The 16,819-nt window shown below is 41.7% G+C and overlaps 1 protein-coding gene across 1 annotated transcript; it reads right to left on the bottom strand.

Annotated features, from left to right (window-relative positions):
* Positions 1–301: 301 nt before the first annotated feature.
* Positions 302–15,848, bottom strand: LOC306790143 (otoferlin-like; the record flags this gene model as incomplete). Its single annotated transcript, XM_079286265.1, has 41 exons — positions 302–482; positions 1,761–1,861; positions 2,265–2,443; positions 2,602–2,843; positions 3,054–3,152; positions 3,332–3,420; positions 3,531–3,673; positions 3,808–3,968; positions 4,963–5,133; positions 5,268–5,395; positions 6,001–6,132; positions 6,356–6,493; positions 6,708–6,826; positions 7,167–7,239; positions 7,432–7,563; positions 7,666–7,692; positions 7,835–7,908; positions 8,049–8,211; positions 8,351–8,512; positions 8,600–8,719; positions 8,801–8,962; positions 9,889–10,023; positions 10,114–10,238; positions 10,427–10,616; positions 10,755–10,907; positions 11,023–11,139; positions 11,232–11,322; positions 11,418–11,518; positions 11,630–11,750; positions 11,892–12,075; positions 12,342–12,450; positions 12,861–13,084; positions 13,426–13,612; positions 13,739–13,925; positions 14,152–14,311; positions 14,381–14,465; positions 14,580–14,642; positions 14,761–14,892; positions 15,081–15,135; positions 15,218–15,344; positions 15,803–15,848. 41 exons carry the CDS (start codon positions 15,846–15,848, stop codon positions 302–304), a joined length of 5,388 nt encoding a protein of 1,795 aa, XP_079142391.1.
* Between the last annotated feature and the right edge of the window lie 971 nt (positions 15,849–16,819).

Here is a 16,819-nt window from a genome sequence, read left to right as displayed (position 1 = left end):
GCTCCAACACAAGCCAAGTCATAGGTGAGCAATGGACATTGAATGAATTGAATGGGAATAAAAGAAACCACAGTCGAAGACACAAGAACAACCTGCAGATATCACACCAACAGTAGCAATATGTTGAGATGTGTACACATTAGACTACATGAATAACCAATGATGGATGCACAAAAATTGATATCGTAATAGTGCAGACATCTAGTATTTAAGTAAGTAATTAGCAAAACTTTCACAAAACAATTCAAATGATCACTGAATGCCCACCCTGTGAAACACGTTGTCATCCTTTGGTTTTAACTCAAGCCCCCAACATTTTCTTCACCATGTAACCAGGCATGTTGTAGAGGAAAAGAGCCAAGATGGCCAGCAGCAGGAGAGCAGAGACGATCTTGATGGTCAGCCACCTGTACTGGTTACAAATCAGGTTTTTCGCAGCTTTGAAAGGGATGAGGAACCAGAGGAGGGCGATATCTGGACGGCTGAAGGGGCACAGAAACGTAAACACCATTACAGAATGCCAAAGACAATCAACAACATAAAATACACAGAAGGAGGTTCATACAAACCACTGATTGGACCTGAAAACCTGCTTCAGGGACGACATTCCTTTTGGAAGTTGGCCGACAAGAAAACATTTGATGTGTTTGAGCGAATCATTCCTCTTGTCCATACTTACCTCATCTATTTAAATATGCTTTCAACCTGTGACGCTAGTTATGTACCTTTTTGTTTTTGTTCCTTACTGTTACATTATCTCTTTTGTTCATATTGTAATTGCTTTTATTGTTTGTTTTTACCATGTACGGTGCCTTCGAATACCTTTTAAAGCGCTACACAAAATAAATGTATTGTTATTGTTATACTGTTCATGAAGAGGTCGCTGAAAAAAAATCCCTTCATGGTGACTCTCCTGTACAAACTTCAGGACAAAACCAAATCTTCATTTCATACAGAAATGTTGTGATGTTCAGTTGAAGCTAATATGAGGCCGTAGTTAAGACAAAGTGAGTGGATATCTTCCAAAAATCCAGTTAACTATAAGACCGCTATGCTGAGCATAAATGTACAGTTTGGCAAAACAAAAAGAGTACATTTTACACAAAAAATACAAACTTTAGAAGACAACTACTTTGACTTGGTTGCATAAACTGACTATTATTGTTGCTCTCTTCCAATAACAAATTTTAATATCGCTGACATTACTGGAACTAGGACAAAGCAAAAGGCCGGACAGAGAAACGATTTACAGTATTGTGAGGACTTAAAGGTGATTCTCGGTAGAAATGCACAAACGATATCAGGAAACAGCAACTTACCATGTAAAGAAAGAAGATCCTAGGTATAAGTCCACAACTCGGTTGAAGTAAATTCATAAAAATGTCAATCCTCATTTCAGGAAATTGCTTACATTGCTGATATTATTTCAATCGTTAAAAAAAACGTTTATGCGTGTTTTATGTTTGAGAATTCACGTTGTTTTTATGACGGATTTATCTTTTTATTTATTCCTGTATTTATTGTAATTTTATTTACAGTACTTTTTATTTCTGGCCCGTTTTAGTTAAGCTGGACTTGCAGCAGCACAAATGCAAGGGTACGTATTCCCTTGCATTTGTGTGGCTGTGTGTATACGGGGAGGATGAAAAGGTAGCAAAGCCATAGAATAAGATGAACAATGTAATTGAGAAACATGGATCAAAAGAGGGGTCAGTAATACAAATGTGGACAGTGGGGTGACAACAGAACATCCTTCATACTTGGGTTTCTCCAGCGGCTCTGGTTCGTTGCGTCCTTCGCCGACTGGGCTTCTCTCGGCCTCCTCTCCTGTCAGGAGGTGCAGCTCTGCTTCCACTTTTCCCTGAAAAGGACAATTAAAAACATTCAGTCACCAGGAGGTCTTCAAGATGCAGTGTGTAGGTTTCGGTGGCGCCTATCGATGAGGTTGCAAATTGCAACCAACCAACTGAAACGTCTCCCGTGTGCCAGCGGTCAAAGTGAGAACGCGAATGGCGCTATCAGTCAGTGTTTGGTTTGTCCGTTCTAGGCTTCTGTAGAAACATGGCCGCCGGCTCTGTTGAAGAGGATCCGCTCCGTAGGTATAGATATAAACGGTTCTAATGTAACACTTATTATACATTAAAGAAAACGTATTCAACTAATTTATCAATATCATATTTCACTTCTGCCACCTAAAATGCTACACAGTTCTTTGAAACTATTTCCCAGCTCATACAGCATTTCTTTTCTTTACTCTGACCGACCGTGAGTTCGAACTCGTCGTCTTCGTTTCTGGCCACAAATGGCCACCAGCCTTTGATCCTCTTCTGTTTGAAGATGGAGACCGTGGGCATCTCTCCTTCATTTGTCACCATCTCCAGGGTGCACTGCTTGGCAGTCTTCGCGCCACGGGGAAAACGGTTCAGGTCCAGCTCAATTGCACCTATAAATAAAATATAGTTTAACTCAAGGAAGCTAAATTAGTGGAACAAACAAGAAGTGGTTAATAGACAGATCCGTGTCTCATTTCCCAAAACCCACGCAGTCTTCAACAGTTGTGTTAAGTCATAGAAAGTTATCATAGATTATTGTCCACTGCACCTAAGAAGTCATCTGCAGAGAAATGGTCAGCGTCCCACACTTGCAGATTCAGACGAGCTGGGATCTTGTATTCGGTCTCATCCCAGGCAAACATGGACTCTTTTCTTGAGATGACGATCTTCTCTTCAGCCATGAGGTAGTCGAAGGGGTAGACGAAGCGCCAGTTGAAGTTGCCCTCCCCGGTGATGGAGTGGTAGTGGACATCGGTGTCCTGCTTGTCCTCCTGCTGCCCCTTCAACCAGCTGGTGCGGGAAAAATATGCAGCTTACAACAATCTTAAAAAATTGTTTTTAATTGTTGGTTGCATTTTTTCATCTCAATCTAAAATCAGAATCAGATAATGTTGCGTTTCAAATGATTGTGCTGTGGTCCTGTTGTGCCCAAGAATGTAAAAAAAAACTATCAAAAAGAGAAAACATAAATCATCAAAAGCATATAAAGCTTATAATTACCCTCGCACAAATATGTCACTTGATTTCTCGCCAGTGAAGATGTCATCGTCCTCCAGAACGACCTCATCTGTGTTCCAGACGATCACCCTCAGCTCAAAGCTGGACACAAGCGAAAATGTACAAGATATAGAAACACCAATAAATGAAACGATAACAACCAAGATGCGTTCCTTGATTAAACCAAACATTTATTTCGATAAAAGCTCGAGGTGCCTCTGGCTATCGGCTAAAAATGTAGAAAGTGAATGTAAAGGCAGGTCTGACGACAGAGAACATACTTCTTTGGTTTCCTTGGTGAAATATCAAGAGCAGGGCCAGGTGCAGTCATGTCCTTGGGGAACATATCCACCCACATCTCAATTCTCCCCTAAAAGCAGTAAAAGCAGGGAAATAAACTCTTAAACTCTGTTCACGAAACTTGATGAAATGGTGTAGTTGGCTGCAGTAGAGCCCGCATGAGCACTCTCAATGACATACTTGTTCAATTCCTGGTTTATCAGGGTGGAGCAGTGGTCTGTTTTCCACATGTTCTGGGACCAGTTTGCAGCCGACCCGTGGGATATCCTCCCAGTGCTTCAACACGGTCAGAGCCAGATGTTCCTCCGTCTGCTTCTTTAAACCTGACAAACATCATCGAACGGTGGTTTATTACCAAGTTCACATTGTAGGCAGTGAGATGCAGCTCCAGAGCAATTTAGAACAAAACCACGACATAGGGAGGTTATGAGTACAATGAGTGAAATTGAACTCATACCGTTATCGTCCTCTATCTCAGTCGGTGCCATGAAGACACGGTTTTCCACCTTCACTCTTCCTCCGGGGCCGTAGTGAGGCCCATCCAGCTTGCCCTCCTTACAAAGCTTAGCCAGGATTTGTGTTGGTTTCATTGGGTCCCGCCACACATTGTAACCATGGCTGAAGAAAAGAGCATACGCAGTCACAGTTCCATGAAAAACGTAGGATAACCCAGCAATATACAATAAAACATACGGTGGAATGTAATATAAGTGCGTTTTACTGAAGTACTTTAAGTATACATTTGAGGTAGTTGTATTCTTTTCATGCCACTTTCTGCTTCACTGCATCTCAGGAGGAACAGCTGTACTTTCTACTCCACTGCTTTTATTTGACAGATGTAGCTCAGAGTTACTTTTAAGATGATGAAAAACAACAAATGAAGAGCTTATATAATATGTTGTGTTTTAAATTAAACTACCTAACAGTACAACTGAAACAATAAACCAATTAGTCGATTTGCAGTTGGTTATTTGGAAACTATTTTCTTAATTCTTTCAGTAATGTTTTATGTTTTCCAGCGTCACGAATGTGAAGATTTGCGTCTTTTCCTATTAATTATTCTAATCATCTTAATTTATTTTTTAATAATTTATACAACAGTAAAGTCTTGCTTTTACATTCATGCATGAGTAGTAAAAAATGTAATGATATAATATATAATAGTTTACAGTCAGAGGGGACATTTTTCTGCAATGAGTACTTTTACTTTTTAATAGTTTCAGTCAATGTTCCTGATTATACTTGCATACTTTTACTCAAGTAACATTGTCAATGCAGGACTTCTACTTGTCACAGAGTATTTTCCCTGGTTTGAGTACTTTTACTTCAGTAAAGGATCTGAATACTTCCTCCAGCTCTGGTTCGGACACTACGTTCAAGCATAAAAACATGATATGTGTGGTTTTCCATACACGACATATACAGCTGTGAAAATTTCAAAGTCAACTTCGTGTATCGTTCTGTAACTGCCTGATTCGTGACCGATGCTATGACTTACTAATGCTACCCGAGTCATCAACATGCTTCACGTAATCCTGTATTGAATAATTAACCACTGTTTTTCCACAATCGATCGCACGCTGCCGCAGGGAGTCTGGTCTTGGCTTCTTACATGGCGTAGTTACGTGTAACACCACACGTGGCTCTGTGTTTGCTGTAGAAACGGTTCTCAAGATCAAGTTTAGTTTCTCCAATCAGATCATCGGTCCCCAGCAGGTCCCAGTCAAAGATTGACACCGTGAGTGTGGAATCCATCGGGAATGTGGCCTCCACGTCAAAGGATCTGATAAGAGGAGAAACACAGCATGTGTCGTGTTTCCGTGTATATTTAAACATGCCTAATACAGCCGTAAACTTTGTAAGATCATATTACAGTGAGTAATGACAATTTAAAATCAATAAAATATTTCTACTTACTTGCCAAACAAGGGGTTCAGCTGTTTCGAGATGTAGTTCTCTTTGTCTTTGATCTCTGTCTTACCCAGTTTGATTGCAATGTATGGATCAGCTTTCCCATTAATGTCAGCTGGATGCAGATCACTTGCCTACAAAAAACAAATGGGAGAATTAAAGTGAGAAATAGATCGTCTGAGCATCTCTCACTATACCACCACATCCAAAGTCTTCTATGTGCACTACAATTCAAAATACTCATGTTACATATATATTATCTACACAACATATTCCTTGTAAATATAATTTAGTTTTCCTTTTTATTTCTTCTTTTCATGCTACTATTATATAGTTTGTTCCATTTTATTACCTCCGCCAAGGAGGTTATGTGTTCGCTTTGTTCTGTTGATCTATTATTCAGCAGAGTTATGGAACAGCTACATGGCTCATTCAACTTGGTGGAAGTGTGTAGAATGGGCCAAGAAAGACACTTTAAAGTTAAGTAGCAGATACAAATCATGGGGCAGATACACGCACATCATGTTTCATATGTGGAAACGGCCTTGGCAGAGGTCTGTGCTCTCCGAGTGCCCTATAAGTTGCCATTTTATTGTTTATATTCTGTTCTAATCTAATCTAGCGTCTCTGTGCGCGTAGCATGGGAGGGGGCTACAGCTACATTTCATTCAGCAATCCTGTATTGTATAATGACAGTAATAAATCCGTGAATCCTTAAAGTGCAGAACTCATAGCCTACCCTGATAACGTAGATGCGGACCAGGACATTAATGGGATCGTTGTGAGGAATGTTCTGGAACATTCCCATGGTGGAATCGAAGCTCATGTCTCTCTGCATGTCATCCGACACTTTGTACATGCACAGAGAGCCCTAAAGGGACACAGTCAAACCAATGAATTGTTATATTGCAAAAGATATCGAGAACAAACTAAATTGTTCCAGAACACGTGGTGCGTATTGTAATGTCTGCCACAAACTTATGTTGGTTAAACAGAAAGAGAATCACATGACCAGCTTGTTTTAAACAAATGACAAAGGTTTGATGTGACGGAAGAATGAAATGTGTGTTGTGCTCCAAACATTCTGTTCCTACTTTGAACTTTCCAACGATTCTGTCCTCATCCGTCACGTTTTGGTCGTCATCATCGCCACCTTTTCCCCTGAACAGGTTAAAGCTGTGGAGCCAGTCTTCAAAGTTGCCAAATTCACTCTCCAGTTCTTTCGGGTACACCTTGTTTGAGAACACACATTTATCAAAAGAAAAATGTTCTCTTTTTCCAAGGCATGTGGCACTTTTTTCCAGGTTATACCTATCCTGTCTTATCATATATTTGTATATATATATATATATATATACATACATATATACATATATACACACACACACACACAACAAGCTGAATGAGAACTGCTTTCAGCTGTAGTGCCGGTGCCGTGTCCTCTACCTTCAGCTCCTCCAGCTTTGGCTTTTTCTTCTCAAACGGATCGATTGTCAGCTTCTTCTTGTCCTTCTTTCCTTTTCCTCTCTTGCTGCCTTTCACAGCAGAGTCATCGGGTTTGATATCTGAGCACAGGTTAGCGGTGAGGACGGAGGGGAGACAGGGGGAGCGGTGGGAGGAGCAGAGCACCCCAGACATGAATTCCACATGAAAGTTGCCAAAACCAGCTGTTACTGTATACAACAAGCAATTGTATACTATTAAAGTACACAGTTCAGTGGAGACACTTGACAGGACCCTTCAGGCAGAAAGCTCATCACCACATTAGGATAAGGAGTACTTGTACTACGCGGTTTGGGGGTGACAAAGAGGTACACGAAAGCATGCTGGGAAACATACGTATTTTAAGTCATGAGCAAACCGCTGTCTTGTGTGTGTCTTGTTTGCCATTTTATCAGGTTTTACCTCCGCCATCTCCAATGTCCATGTCATCCTTGTCCTCTGAATCTGAGAGAGCAGCCTCTTGAGCCTTGAGAACCTGCAGGAGCAGAAGGTCAGGATAACTGGATTCATCGAAATCAAAAGAAGATCCAGACTTCCTAAGAGGTTAAGAACTGAGTTGATCAAGTTTTTGCAACAGCATTTCATTTCGGCTGCTCATCATTATTCGTCTGTCTGCAGCAGGTAACGCAAAAGAAGACGAAGGCTGTGCTGTGTTTCTGTTACTCGCCTCTGTCAAAGTATCAATGGAGGCAAAATATTTGGACCACCAGTCCAACATGCTCTCGTCAAGTTCCTCCTCTTCAATCTCATCACCCTTCTTCCTCTTCTTCTTTTTCCCCTTTCCATCCTTATCGTCATCCTGTTTATCAAATGTAGAACAAAAAGCATTAAAAACACTCAATGAAGATTTACGATTTCTTGCAACATAAATCGTCATTTAAGTGTAAAGCACGTCGCTTACCTCAACTTTGACCACAGCGTCACAGCCCTGGGTAGAAAACCACATTGCAAAAATATCAAAACATGTTTCTTTATCTGTTTTAACCGTGTCCTTTATGCAGAGTTACTGTTCAAACTGGATCTCGTCCTTTGAATAAAGGTCACATCAAATTTACAAAAATGAAACGTACAGAGTCTAGTTTGACCACAGTTTCCATCTTCTTAAAACTCGGCTCAGGTTCCATGTTGACCACAATTATTTCCTCTGAAAGATAAAAGGAGAACGTGAATGTGTTTATCTCCATCATCACAATCTATTGCAAAAGGGCAACCGCGTAATGTACGTTTATCTTCAATGAGTTTTGATTGTTGTACGTTGTTCTTGGTTTCAGTTTGAGTTTATACCTGTAGAGGGGAAGTTGTTGGCCTGCTTGTCTGTTGCCCTGTAGATGAACTTCCGCAGGCTGGGGACAGCGATGGAGCCGACCAGAGTGTAGCGGCCAAAGGCCCGGCAGTCCACCACTCGGATGTTCAGCGGCGGGTGAAGCAACTCGTTCTCAGGCAAATCCTGACACACGAAATCCAGAATCAGTTTGACTGACGAGAATATTTCCACAGGTGTGACTTTTTGAATGCTTCTTTTCTCATGTGTGCGGCATGTAAATATGATTTCAATTCAAAAGGGTTCCAAAAAAAAGATATAATACCACTTCAAACCACTTGACAAGGGTGCTGCAGTTGGGGTTTTTCTTGTAATTGGGGATGAGGGCTGACTGCACTCCCTTTCCGGCACATTCAATGTCCACCCGAGGGCGATCCACCTGGGCCAGATTCACCCTCTTCAAGTCCCTCAAGCCCCAGAACAAAACCTAAGGAGTCGGGAGGTTCAGTATTTTTATTGTTGTTTTACTTCCCTTGTCTGTCACTAAATAAATCACCGGTGAAGCTAAAATCACCTCAATTCTGTATTTGCTGAGCACCGGTCTGATCCCCAGTGGTACAGGCAGGATCGGGCCGCGGTCCATATCGGTGGGACCGTCTATGGGAGGCAGGTCAGCTTTCCCATTGGGGCCAATCTAACAGAGGACGAAAGGAAAGCTTTATGAATCATTTAATAAACACTACCCTCACAACTACATAGTGTCTGTAAGCCTAACCTGCAGCAGTTCAAAGGCTGCCAGCATCTCTCCGGCGGTGCAGTTCCCGCGGTAGATCTGATAGTACTCCAGTTGAGGAGGGAAGCGTGGGGGACCATAGTGCTCGTCCGCCATCTTCACCACAGGCTTGGCAAAGGTTCTGCCCATGAAGTCAGCTTTACCCTGGAAGCACGACGTGAATTAATGTTCAACCCTTAAAACACGATCTCTGGTTTGAATATTTGAAAGAATGGTCTTTTTAGCCTACCATATCAAATCCACGAGTGTTTATATTACAATCGCTTATTTTAAAAAAAAAGGTTGCTTATGTGGCGTTATCATGAATTCATATATTTGTCTGATCAGCGGATAGAAACATGGCTTGAGATGCACATGTTTCTAGGCAGACTGGATAAAAAACCATTGAAGATAAGAGAGCCCAAAAGAACAAATGAACAAAAACAACATCCCTAAAATAACCAGTGAACTGCAAAACAGGCACATGTATCGATGTCAAAACATCATTGAATTATTACTATATATAGATCATGAAATCTCTCTTGCAGTTAGTGGTTATGAAGAGTCAAAATTCTTGGTTGGCCACATACAAAAAGCACAAAATGTCACTTAAAGGAATGCAACAGGTATAAGTTCATCCATCCTTATGGACTCATCTTATTCCTCTTGCATGCCTTTCAATACAATCTACTGCGCACACATTACAGTGCTTCTACAGTACACCAAGCCATCAGAATCCACACTCTACTTATCCAAAGGGTCATCCAAAACAATGTTGTTGTTGACAGAAGCAAATATAAAATTGTCAGTCAGCAAAAGCATTCTTTCAAATATAACTTACATCAGGTTGATATTCGACAAACATTACTAAAGGGCATATATCACACACTGGTTTTAGATTCATGACACATGTTCAGTCTTAGATTTCAAGTGAAAGACAGGCAGACTCTTAAATTATTAGGATGATAAGGATGGAGGAGAGCGGTAAGACTGTTGCTATCTGGTAATTCAAGCTGTGCGAGGTAAGACTGCTTGCTCACATTGATACAAATGGAAAAAGAGAGGCGTCTCAATTTCAGAACAACCCTTACCACTGTGTCTTGATCGTAGAGTTCAATGACGATAATAGGAGGGTCGTCTCTCAGTTCGGTGGCCTCGCCAAACAACTCCACGTTCTCAAAGACCATCAGCTGGTCCCATGTCGGGCACAGAGTCTCGGCCAGCACCTGGAAAGAACAGACGCAGGATGCGCTGTTCGATAAATCACATCTTAAGCTGATAGCCGACATTCCAAAAAGCCCTTTGAGTGTGCTCACCTCAGTGACCTGGCTTTGTGTGGAGAAGAACACTCTCGCAAAGGGATCAGACAGACCTGTGCTGTCGGCAGCAAACAGGCTGCGAGCTTGGTACATGTGGACCCTCAGCTGGAAGATCTGTTTCACTGTGGACAGATAAAGACGCTCATGAAGGAATGTCGGATGTCGGCAAACGAACCAGGACTGAAATCTCAAGGATTGCCCCTTTAACATATTGTAAAAGAAGGCATCATAGCTGATTTTATGAGAAAAGTCTCTTTGTTTCAGTGTAAAGCTCAAATAGAAGAAATACTGAATTGGTTGATGGTCTTACTCATGTAGGAGAGGCTGATGGGAGGTGAACACGGCATGCCGGGTCCTTTGGACAACTTGTTTTCCTCAAATCCATTGGGCAGACCGTTCAGGTAGTCTTTGCGCTGTCTAGTCAGACCCAGCCAAAGATAAATCTCGATCTTGGACTGGACTGTCCAGCCAGCAGGCCCAAAGCCTTTCTTTCCAGGGATCTTTAGTATACGAGGGCAGAAAAAAGGTCAATCAATCACACAGGTTTGAAAGGGAAATTGATGCAACATTCAAAACGCGAGCAGGTTAGACCAACTGCCTTTTCGTTGATTATCTTATTATATTAAGTGTGAACTCACCCTCAAAAAGATTGTCTTGACTTTGCCACAGTCCTTTCCTGTCTCCTCCTCTGTAGGGGAATAAAGGATGTCTTTGGAGGGAACACGTGCATAAGCAATGCGTTTCCCATTACTTATCATCCATATGAAGACGTCAGGAACGCTGTGTTGAGGCTGCGATAAGAAAAAAAACGCTGACATTAAACCTGAAATGACCAAAATGAAACAAGCGCGTGCGACAAACGAAACCATTTGTGTACATGGTGGACATAACGGTGGCGGATCTCACTTCATCAGCCAGGAAGCGCAGCTTTGTGAGGAAGTTCTGAGCCAGCTTGATTTTATCTCTCACTGTGCTTTTCTTCACCTGGGACCTCATGGCTTTGGCTTGCTGGCCGATGCCCTCCTAAACCCAGAAACAGCGAAGCATTTAGCAAGACAAGTGCAAATGTTAACAATCAATACAAAGCAAACATAGCTCCTCTGTAGTTGACATACCACGTCTGACATGCACAGCTTCAGTCTCTCCCTGTCAAGTTTGGTTCTGCCAGACAGATTCTGGTCCTGGTTTGCCAGCGAAAGGAACCGACTGAAAGAAGTGGAGCTCGGTCAGCGTCAAAGTCGACACTAATCCAGTTCGACTTCAAGTTTAAACCTGCTCGTCATAAATGTGTCACTACAGACCTGCAGCCCTGGCTGAGTTCCTCGAGGACGCCTCTCAGTCTGCGCTCAGGATAGGTCTTCTCTGTCTTGATGATCTCTTGCACATCATTCAGTCCGTCCTCCTGTAGCACCAATAGAAGATGTTGGGGCCAATACACAATTTAATACGAAGTTCAAACTTCTTTTTTTTTACTGCTACGCTCGCCTACTTATTGGGAAAGTTCATGACTTGCCAGTTTATGTGCAACGTTGTCTATAATGTTGGCATTGTACAGCCTCCTTCTCTGGTCTTGCCACCAGCTCTTGATGTAGATACACGGCTTCCTCTCAAAATACGGCAGGTGGAAGTAGTTTCTGACGATACAAATAATACATTTCATCAAAATGGAAAATTCAAGAAACAGCTTTTAGGCATCAGTTTCTCTGTTTAAGCAGAATATCTTCACGAATGTCTTTCTGAGGTGCAGTGGTTTGTTGTCACATTTTTGCTCTGACCGGTCTGTGATGACGGGTTTCATGGGAGGAGTAGTCGCCACCGAAGTCAGGTCCCCGTCATCGTCCATCTCCTCCTCACTGGAGTTGTGGATCAGTTCGGTTTCGTCTTCGCCGCCCTCTCCTCCTCCCTTCTTACCCTTCGTTTTTGGCCTGGCAGCCCCATCATTCTCGTTTCCGTAATAACCTGGCACACAGCAGCTATGTTAATAGTCACGCCCTTAAATGGTGTTGCCTATGATGTTAATAACTTGTTGTTTTTCCTAAAGTTAGTAAATAGATTTAAGTCAGTGAAGTTTCATGAAGCAGACATTTTTGTCTTCTAAAAGGACAAATAAGGAACTTTTTAGACACTAAATTCTGCTCAAAAAGTGTCCAAAGATTCAATTTGAGGCCCAAGATGAGTCAGTGAGAGACGCTGAGTAAGACAAAAGAGTAGGCAATGGAAAATACCTATGGTGACCTCAAAGTTGATGGGCTTATCACCGATCTTTCTGTCAATCATTGTGGCCTCCAGGAAAGACCCAAAGAGGAAAAATTCCTCAACCTTCCCGGTAGCAGTCTGTGAAGTAGACAAACAAGTGTGAGAATGTGAGAAAACTCTGTCTTACTTCTGCACTTTTTTTCTAAATTAAGTAAAAGTTCAAAGCTAAACAAGACACCAAATTTAGTTCTGTCTTTGATGAAATATAAATCAACGTAGTGGTCCTGACAACCTTGCAATACGAGCTGTCGTACAGTGAGAACTAAATCCCCGAGGTCTTTGGGTTACGATCCCATTGTCCCTGTGTGTGACTTACATTGTCCACCAACAAAAAAGAAGACCCATGAATGCAAAGAACATGTTAATAATGCACCAGGTGGGCTAAATAAAGACAATCAATAATTCACAACTACCGGGGCACAATGCCCTGTCAGCAGGAGTGACAATTGGCTCCCTCTGCACGGCTGCTCATCCAAGCAGGGACCCACCTCTGAGATGTTGGGTATTCCCTCCAACTGCACATCTGTGGAGTTGGAAATGTCAGGCGAGGAGGGGTCCAGGATCTCCACACCCAGGCTGATGAGCAGACGGGCCCTGAAGGACACCCCCTCTCCGAGCCCCTCGTTCAACTCCTGGTACTCGTCCATCAGGGTGTAGGTACGCGTGGAGCCGTACATGTTAACCCAGGCCGGCCCCAGTGTGGGAAGGAAGCCTGAGAGATAAAGAATAAATGTAATTTGTGTCTGATAAGTTGCATATTTTGGATGGAATGGTACTATCTGACAGGTGCTTTTAACAGCATGGAGAAGATCTGATTGCAAGGTCAAAAAACATGCATGCTTATTGTTTACAACTGAGAAGATGTTGCTCAAACTGATCCCACATCCAAACCACATCTTCTGCAGTTAAATGTGATAACAATGAACTCTCTAGGATGCATCCTCGTATCGTATGAAAGACACTGCCCACTAGTTCCAGGTCAAAATCATTTTTCAGAAAAGTCGGTCGGAGAACTTTTAGGAAACATCTTTAAAAGATCAAATGCTACGTCACCTTTGTCCCCATCATTGGAAATGTTTCGTAGATCTAGGAAGTGTGTCCCTATAGCGACATCATTCACTTTATCCGAGTCTCGGATCTGGATCTTGATGCGCTTGCACAGCGGTGGAAACATCTCGGTGAAAACAATTTGCTCGTTCCAGATCGGCTCATAGCAGCTCTTTTGAACTGATGTTTTCCCCTGTAATCACGCATTACACATGTATATTCAAATCAGTCAGTGTAAGGTAGATTTTTGACCTGGTTGAGATCAAACGGATACAAAAACAGAGGGAAATGAATGTTTAGGATCCTCACTATTACTCACTTTCTGCCCAGCAAACAGTACTTGGACATAAGGATCAACCAGGTCCTTGTTTTCTCCGATGAAGGCCTTCTTGACGTTGGCCATGATGCTGGTGTTCATTCTGGGGAGTCCCTCAGCTCTGTAAATCTTCAGGTAATAACGGGCCCACTGTCGCTCTGCAGGCACCCCCTCTGGTATCAAGAGATTGCTGAAACAGAATTGGGACACAACACGACGCATGCATCTAAGCTGAAAAAAATGCATGACTGCGGGATTTTCTGCATGAAGCTTAAATGCTAGAAACCGAATTATGACTGATGAAACAGCCATAACAATGAAAATGTTTCTGTATTTAAATGCTGTTTACCCTGAGTCCTTTTTGGAGATTTTATATTTTTTGAATAAAGAACCATGCACAATGAAAGTAGAGTTACCCCTCTATGTCATCTTCATCAGACTCGTTGGCCTTGTGTGGAGTCTTTATGGTGTCTCCTTTGGCCACAACTGCAACATCACACTTAATGTAGCCTTTGCAGCCCGCTGAGATGTCCTCAGGGTCCGACAACAAAGCCCACTTGTGGTAGAACTGATGTTCTGCAAGAGAAAGAGAAAAGTGAATTCATAATTCATAATAACAGAAGCTGATTTTCATTGATTCTTTACCAGGCTGGGAGTAGATTGTGCCAACATCCAGTTTAAAACTTCCAACCAGTGTTCCGCTACGCAGAAGATTTTTGGAGTGAATGACCTAAAGTTTGGTTCAGGGAAATAAAACATTGCAATAATAAACACACTTGTCTTGTAGCAGAGGAATTGTATTGAATCTGTTTTATGTTACGTTGTTATGAATCGAACGACTTACGGACAACTTCAGGATTTTGTCGAACATAACGTCTGGAGGGACGTGGAAGTCGAACACAAAATACTGGGAAGAGAAAAGAGTTGGCGAGGATATTGTTAGAATAGATGCTGTATTTAGATTCATAAGCTTTTTCCCAAACTGAAATGATTATAGACACAATATCTTGTTATGGCTGACTCACTTCATTGTAGTATGGGCAGTTGGTCGATTCCTTCATTGAGGTGTACTTTTTATCTTCTCCAATCTCCACGCAGACCATTGGATCCATGTTCAGGCCAATCAGCTGCCTGCCTTCAACCACCGTCACGCTGATCTGAAATTAAATGATCGAGTCGTTGACTGATTATGTACCAAATGTGACGCACATAAAAATGAAGATCAACCATGCCTGCATAAGTACAATAAGAGAAATATATTCAACAATGACGGGTCACGAACTCATCAGCATACATTAGAAAAATGAAAGCAGGGCAATGAACTGATGGGTAAGAGTTCTCTTACTTGGTAATCGACTGGTCTTCCAGAACTGGGCTCCATCTTTATGTCTGGTTTTGATCTGTAAGACAATGAGGTGTCGGACATTAGAGACAACACAGTTTTTTTTAATACAGCCGTAAGCACAAGAGAACCATGCTTGCCTCTTATTCGATACATTGATGGTGACGGCTGTGACTGAGGCCAGTGAGACGGAGTCAGGATCTTGGCCTCCTGCCATGAACATGCCCTGACGATCCAGGTCCTCTGTCTCCAGAATAGCGGGCTCATCTGGAGATCATGGCAAAGACACATCATCAGGTGTTGTTGCACGACAGAGTGTCCTGCTAAAAACTCGTGTTTCATTGTGCGTTTTATTCTGAAAATGTATCCTGGGAGCTTTTTATGAAAGTCAGTGACATGTGAAAATGGACGTGACAATTAAAAGCCGAAAAAAAGTTGTAACACTTGCAGTGATGCTGAATTTGAGTCGACTGCAGGATAGGTTAATAAAGGCCCAAAAAACTACAGCTCAACAACAAGATCAAAATATGGGAACTCAAGTAACTGCTACATTGCAGTTTTCAGGATAACAATATATGTAGAGAAATGTTTTGGTACTTTGTTTTTGACTAAATGTTCTCCAGTGGGCTGACGTGGGCTGTAAGCCAACAGGAGTTTGTAATATCAGCCAGGACTTCCCATCTCATTTGACCTGATCTTCAGTCATTCAGCTCAGTCACTGATACCTCCGTTTCTGTCCTCCTTGTGTCCGCGGTGCTTACTGCGCTTCATGGTTCAAAACAAGTCTTTGCGTGCTCTGCGGAAGAAATATAAAGTGATTCACATCGGTATAGATTTTGTTGCTGCAATTACTTTAACATCTGTATTTTTAACTTTCAATTAATTAGAAACCAAACAAGTGAACTATTTGTATGTATTATAATCATTTTACATGCATGTTCTACAAACCTCACTTCTTCTGTTTGAACAGCCACAAGAGACTAAACCATGACACTCTACTGCAACATCTTGACGACAGAAGGAGGCCACTAACACTAATTGATACCAAAAAAAAATCCAAGAGCAATGCCAAAAGGCCTAAATTATGAAGAGCATTTAAAATATTTTATGTATTCAAAACCATTTGACTGAGGAAAGATATTTGATTCAAGTGTGATGACTAAAGTACGGCATGCACGCTGCCATTTTCAGACGGTGTCTGTGTGCGACCACACCCTGGATCCGCCTTCAAAAGAGCTTTTCAATTATTCAAATCAGCTGACCTGGATACATTTCACACACATTGTGAAAATGAACACGCTTAAAATAATGAATCTGCTGCAGTTAATCAGCAACGTGCCCTTTCCACAGGTGCACAATTTGAATCTAAAAAGTTGATCATTTTTTTGAAGTGGGTTGATTATTTCCAAAACAAGCATTTTCAGAAGTAAAGTAAACACAACTTTTCTCAATGTTTTGTTTTGAATATTTTGTCAACATTTACAGAGTTGCTGAAAGCAATCGTGAAAAACACATGAAAACTATGCACCACACATTTTAAAACACACGGAACTTCGTCAAAACCAAGTGCTCAGCAAACGAATGAAACCCTGGTGAGCTGCATGTTGCAGAGGTTTAGAAGAACCAAAGAGCGTGCAATTATATACAACTGCAAGAAACAAAGAACACAAAGTTCCGAATGTTTCTATGATATTCAAATAAAAGAAATCTGCTCAACATTTTAACAGAACAAATCAAAAAAA

The sequence above is a fragment of the Melanostigma gelatinosum genome (assembly GCF_949748355.1).
Source record: "Melanostigma gelatinosum genome assembly, chromosome: 16".
NCBI classification, from domain to species: domain Eukaryota; kingdom Metazoa; phylum Chordata; class Actinopteri; order Perciformes; family Zoarcidae; genus Melanostigma; species Melanostigma gelatinosum.
The sequence above is the reverse complement of the archived record's forward strand: the minus strand, read 5'-3'. Positions and strand labels throughout refer to the sequence as shown.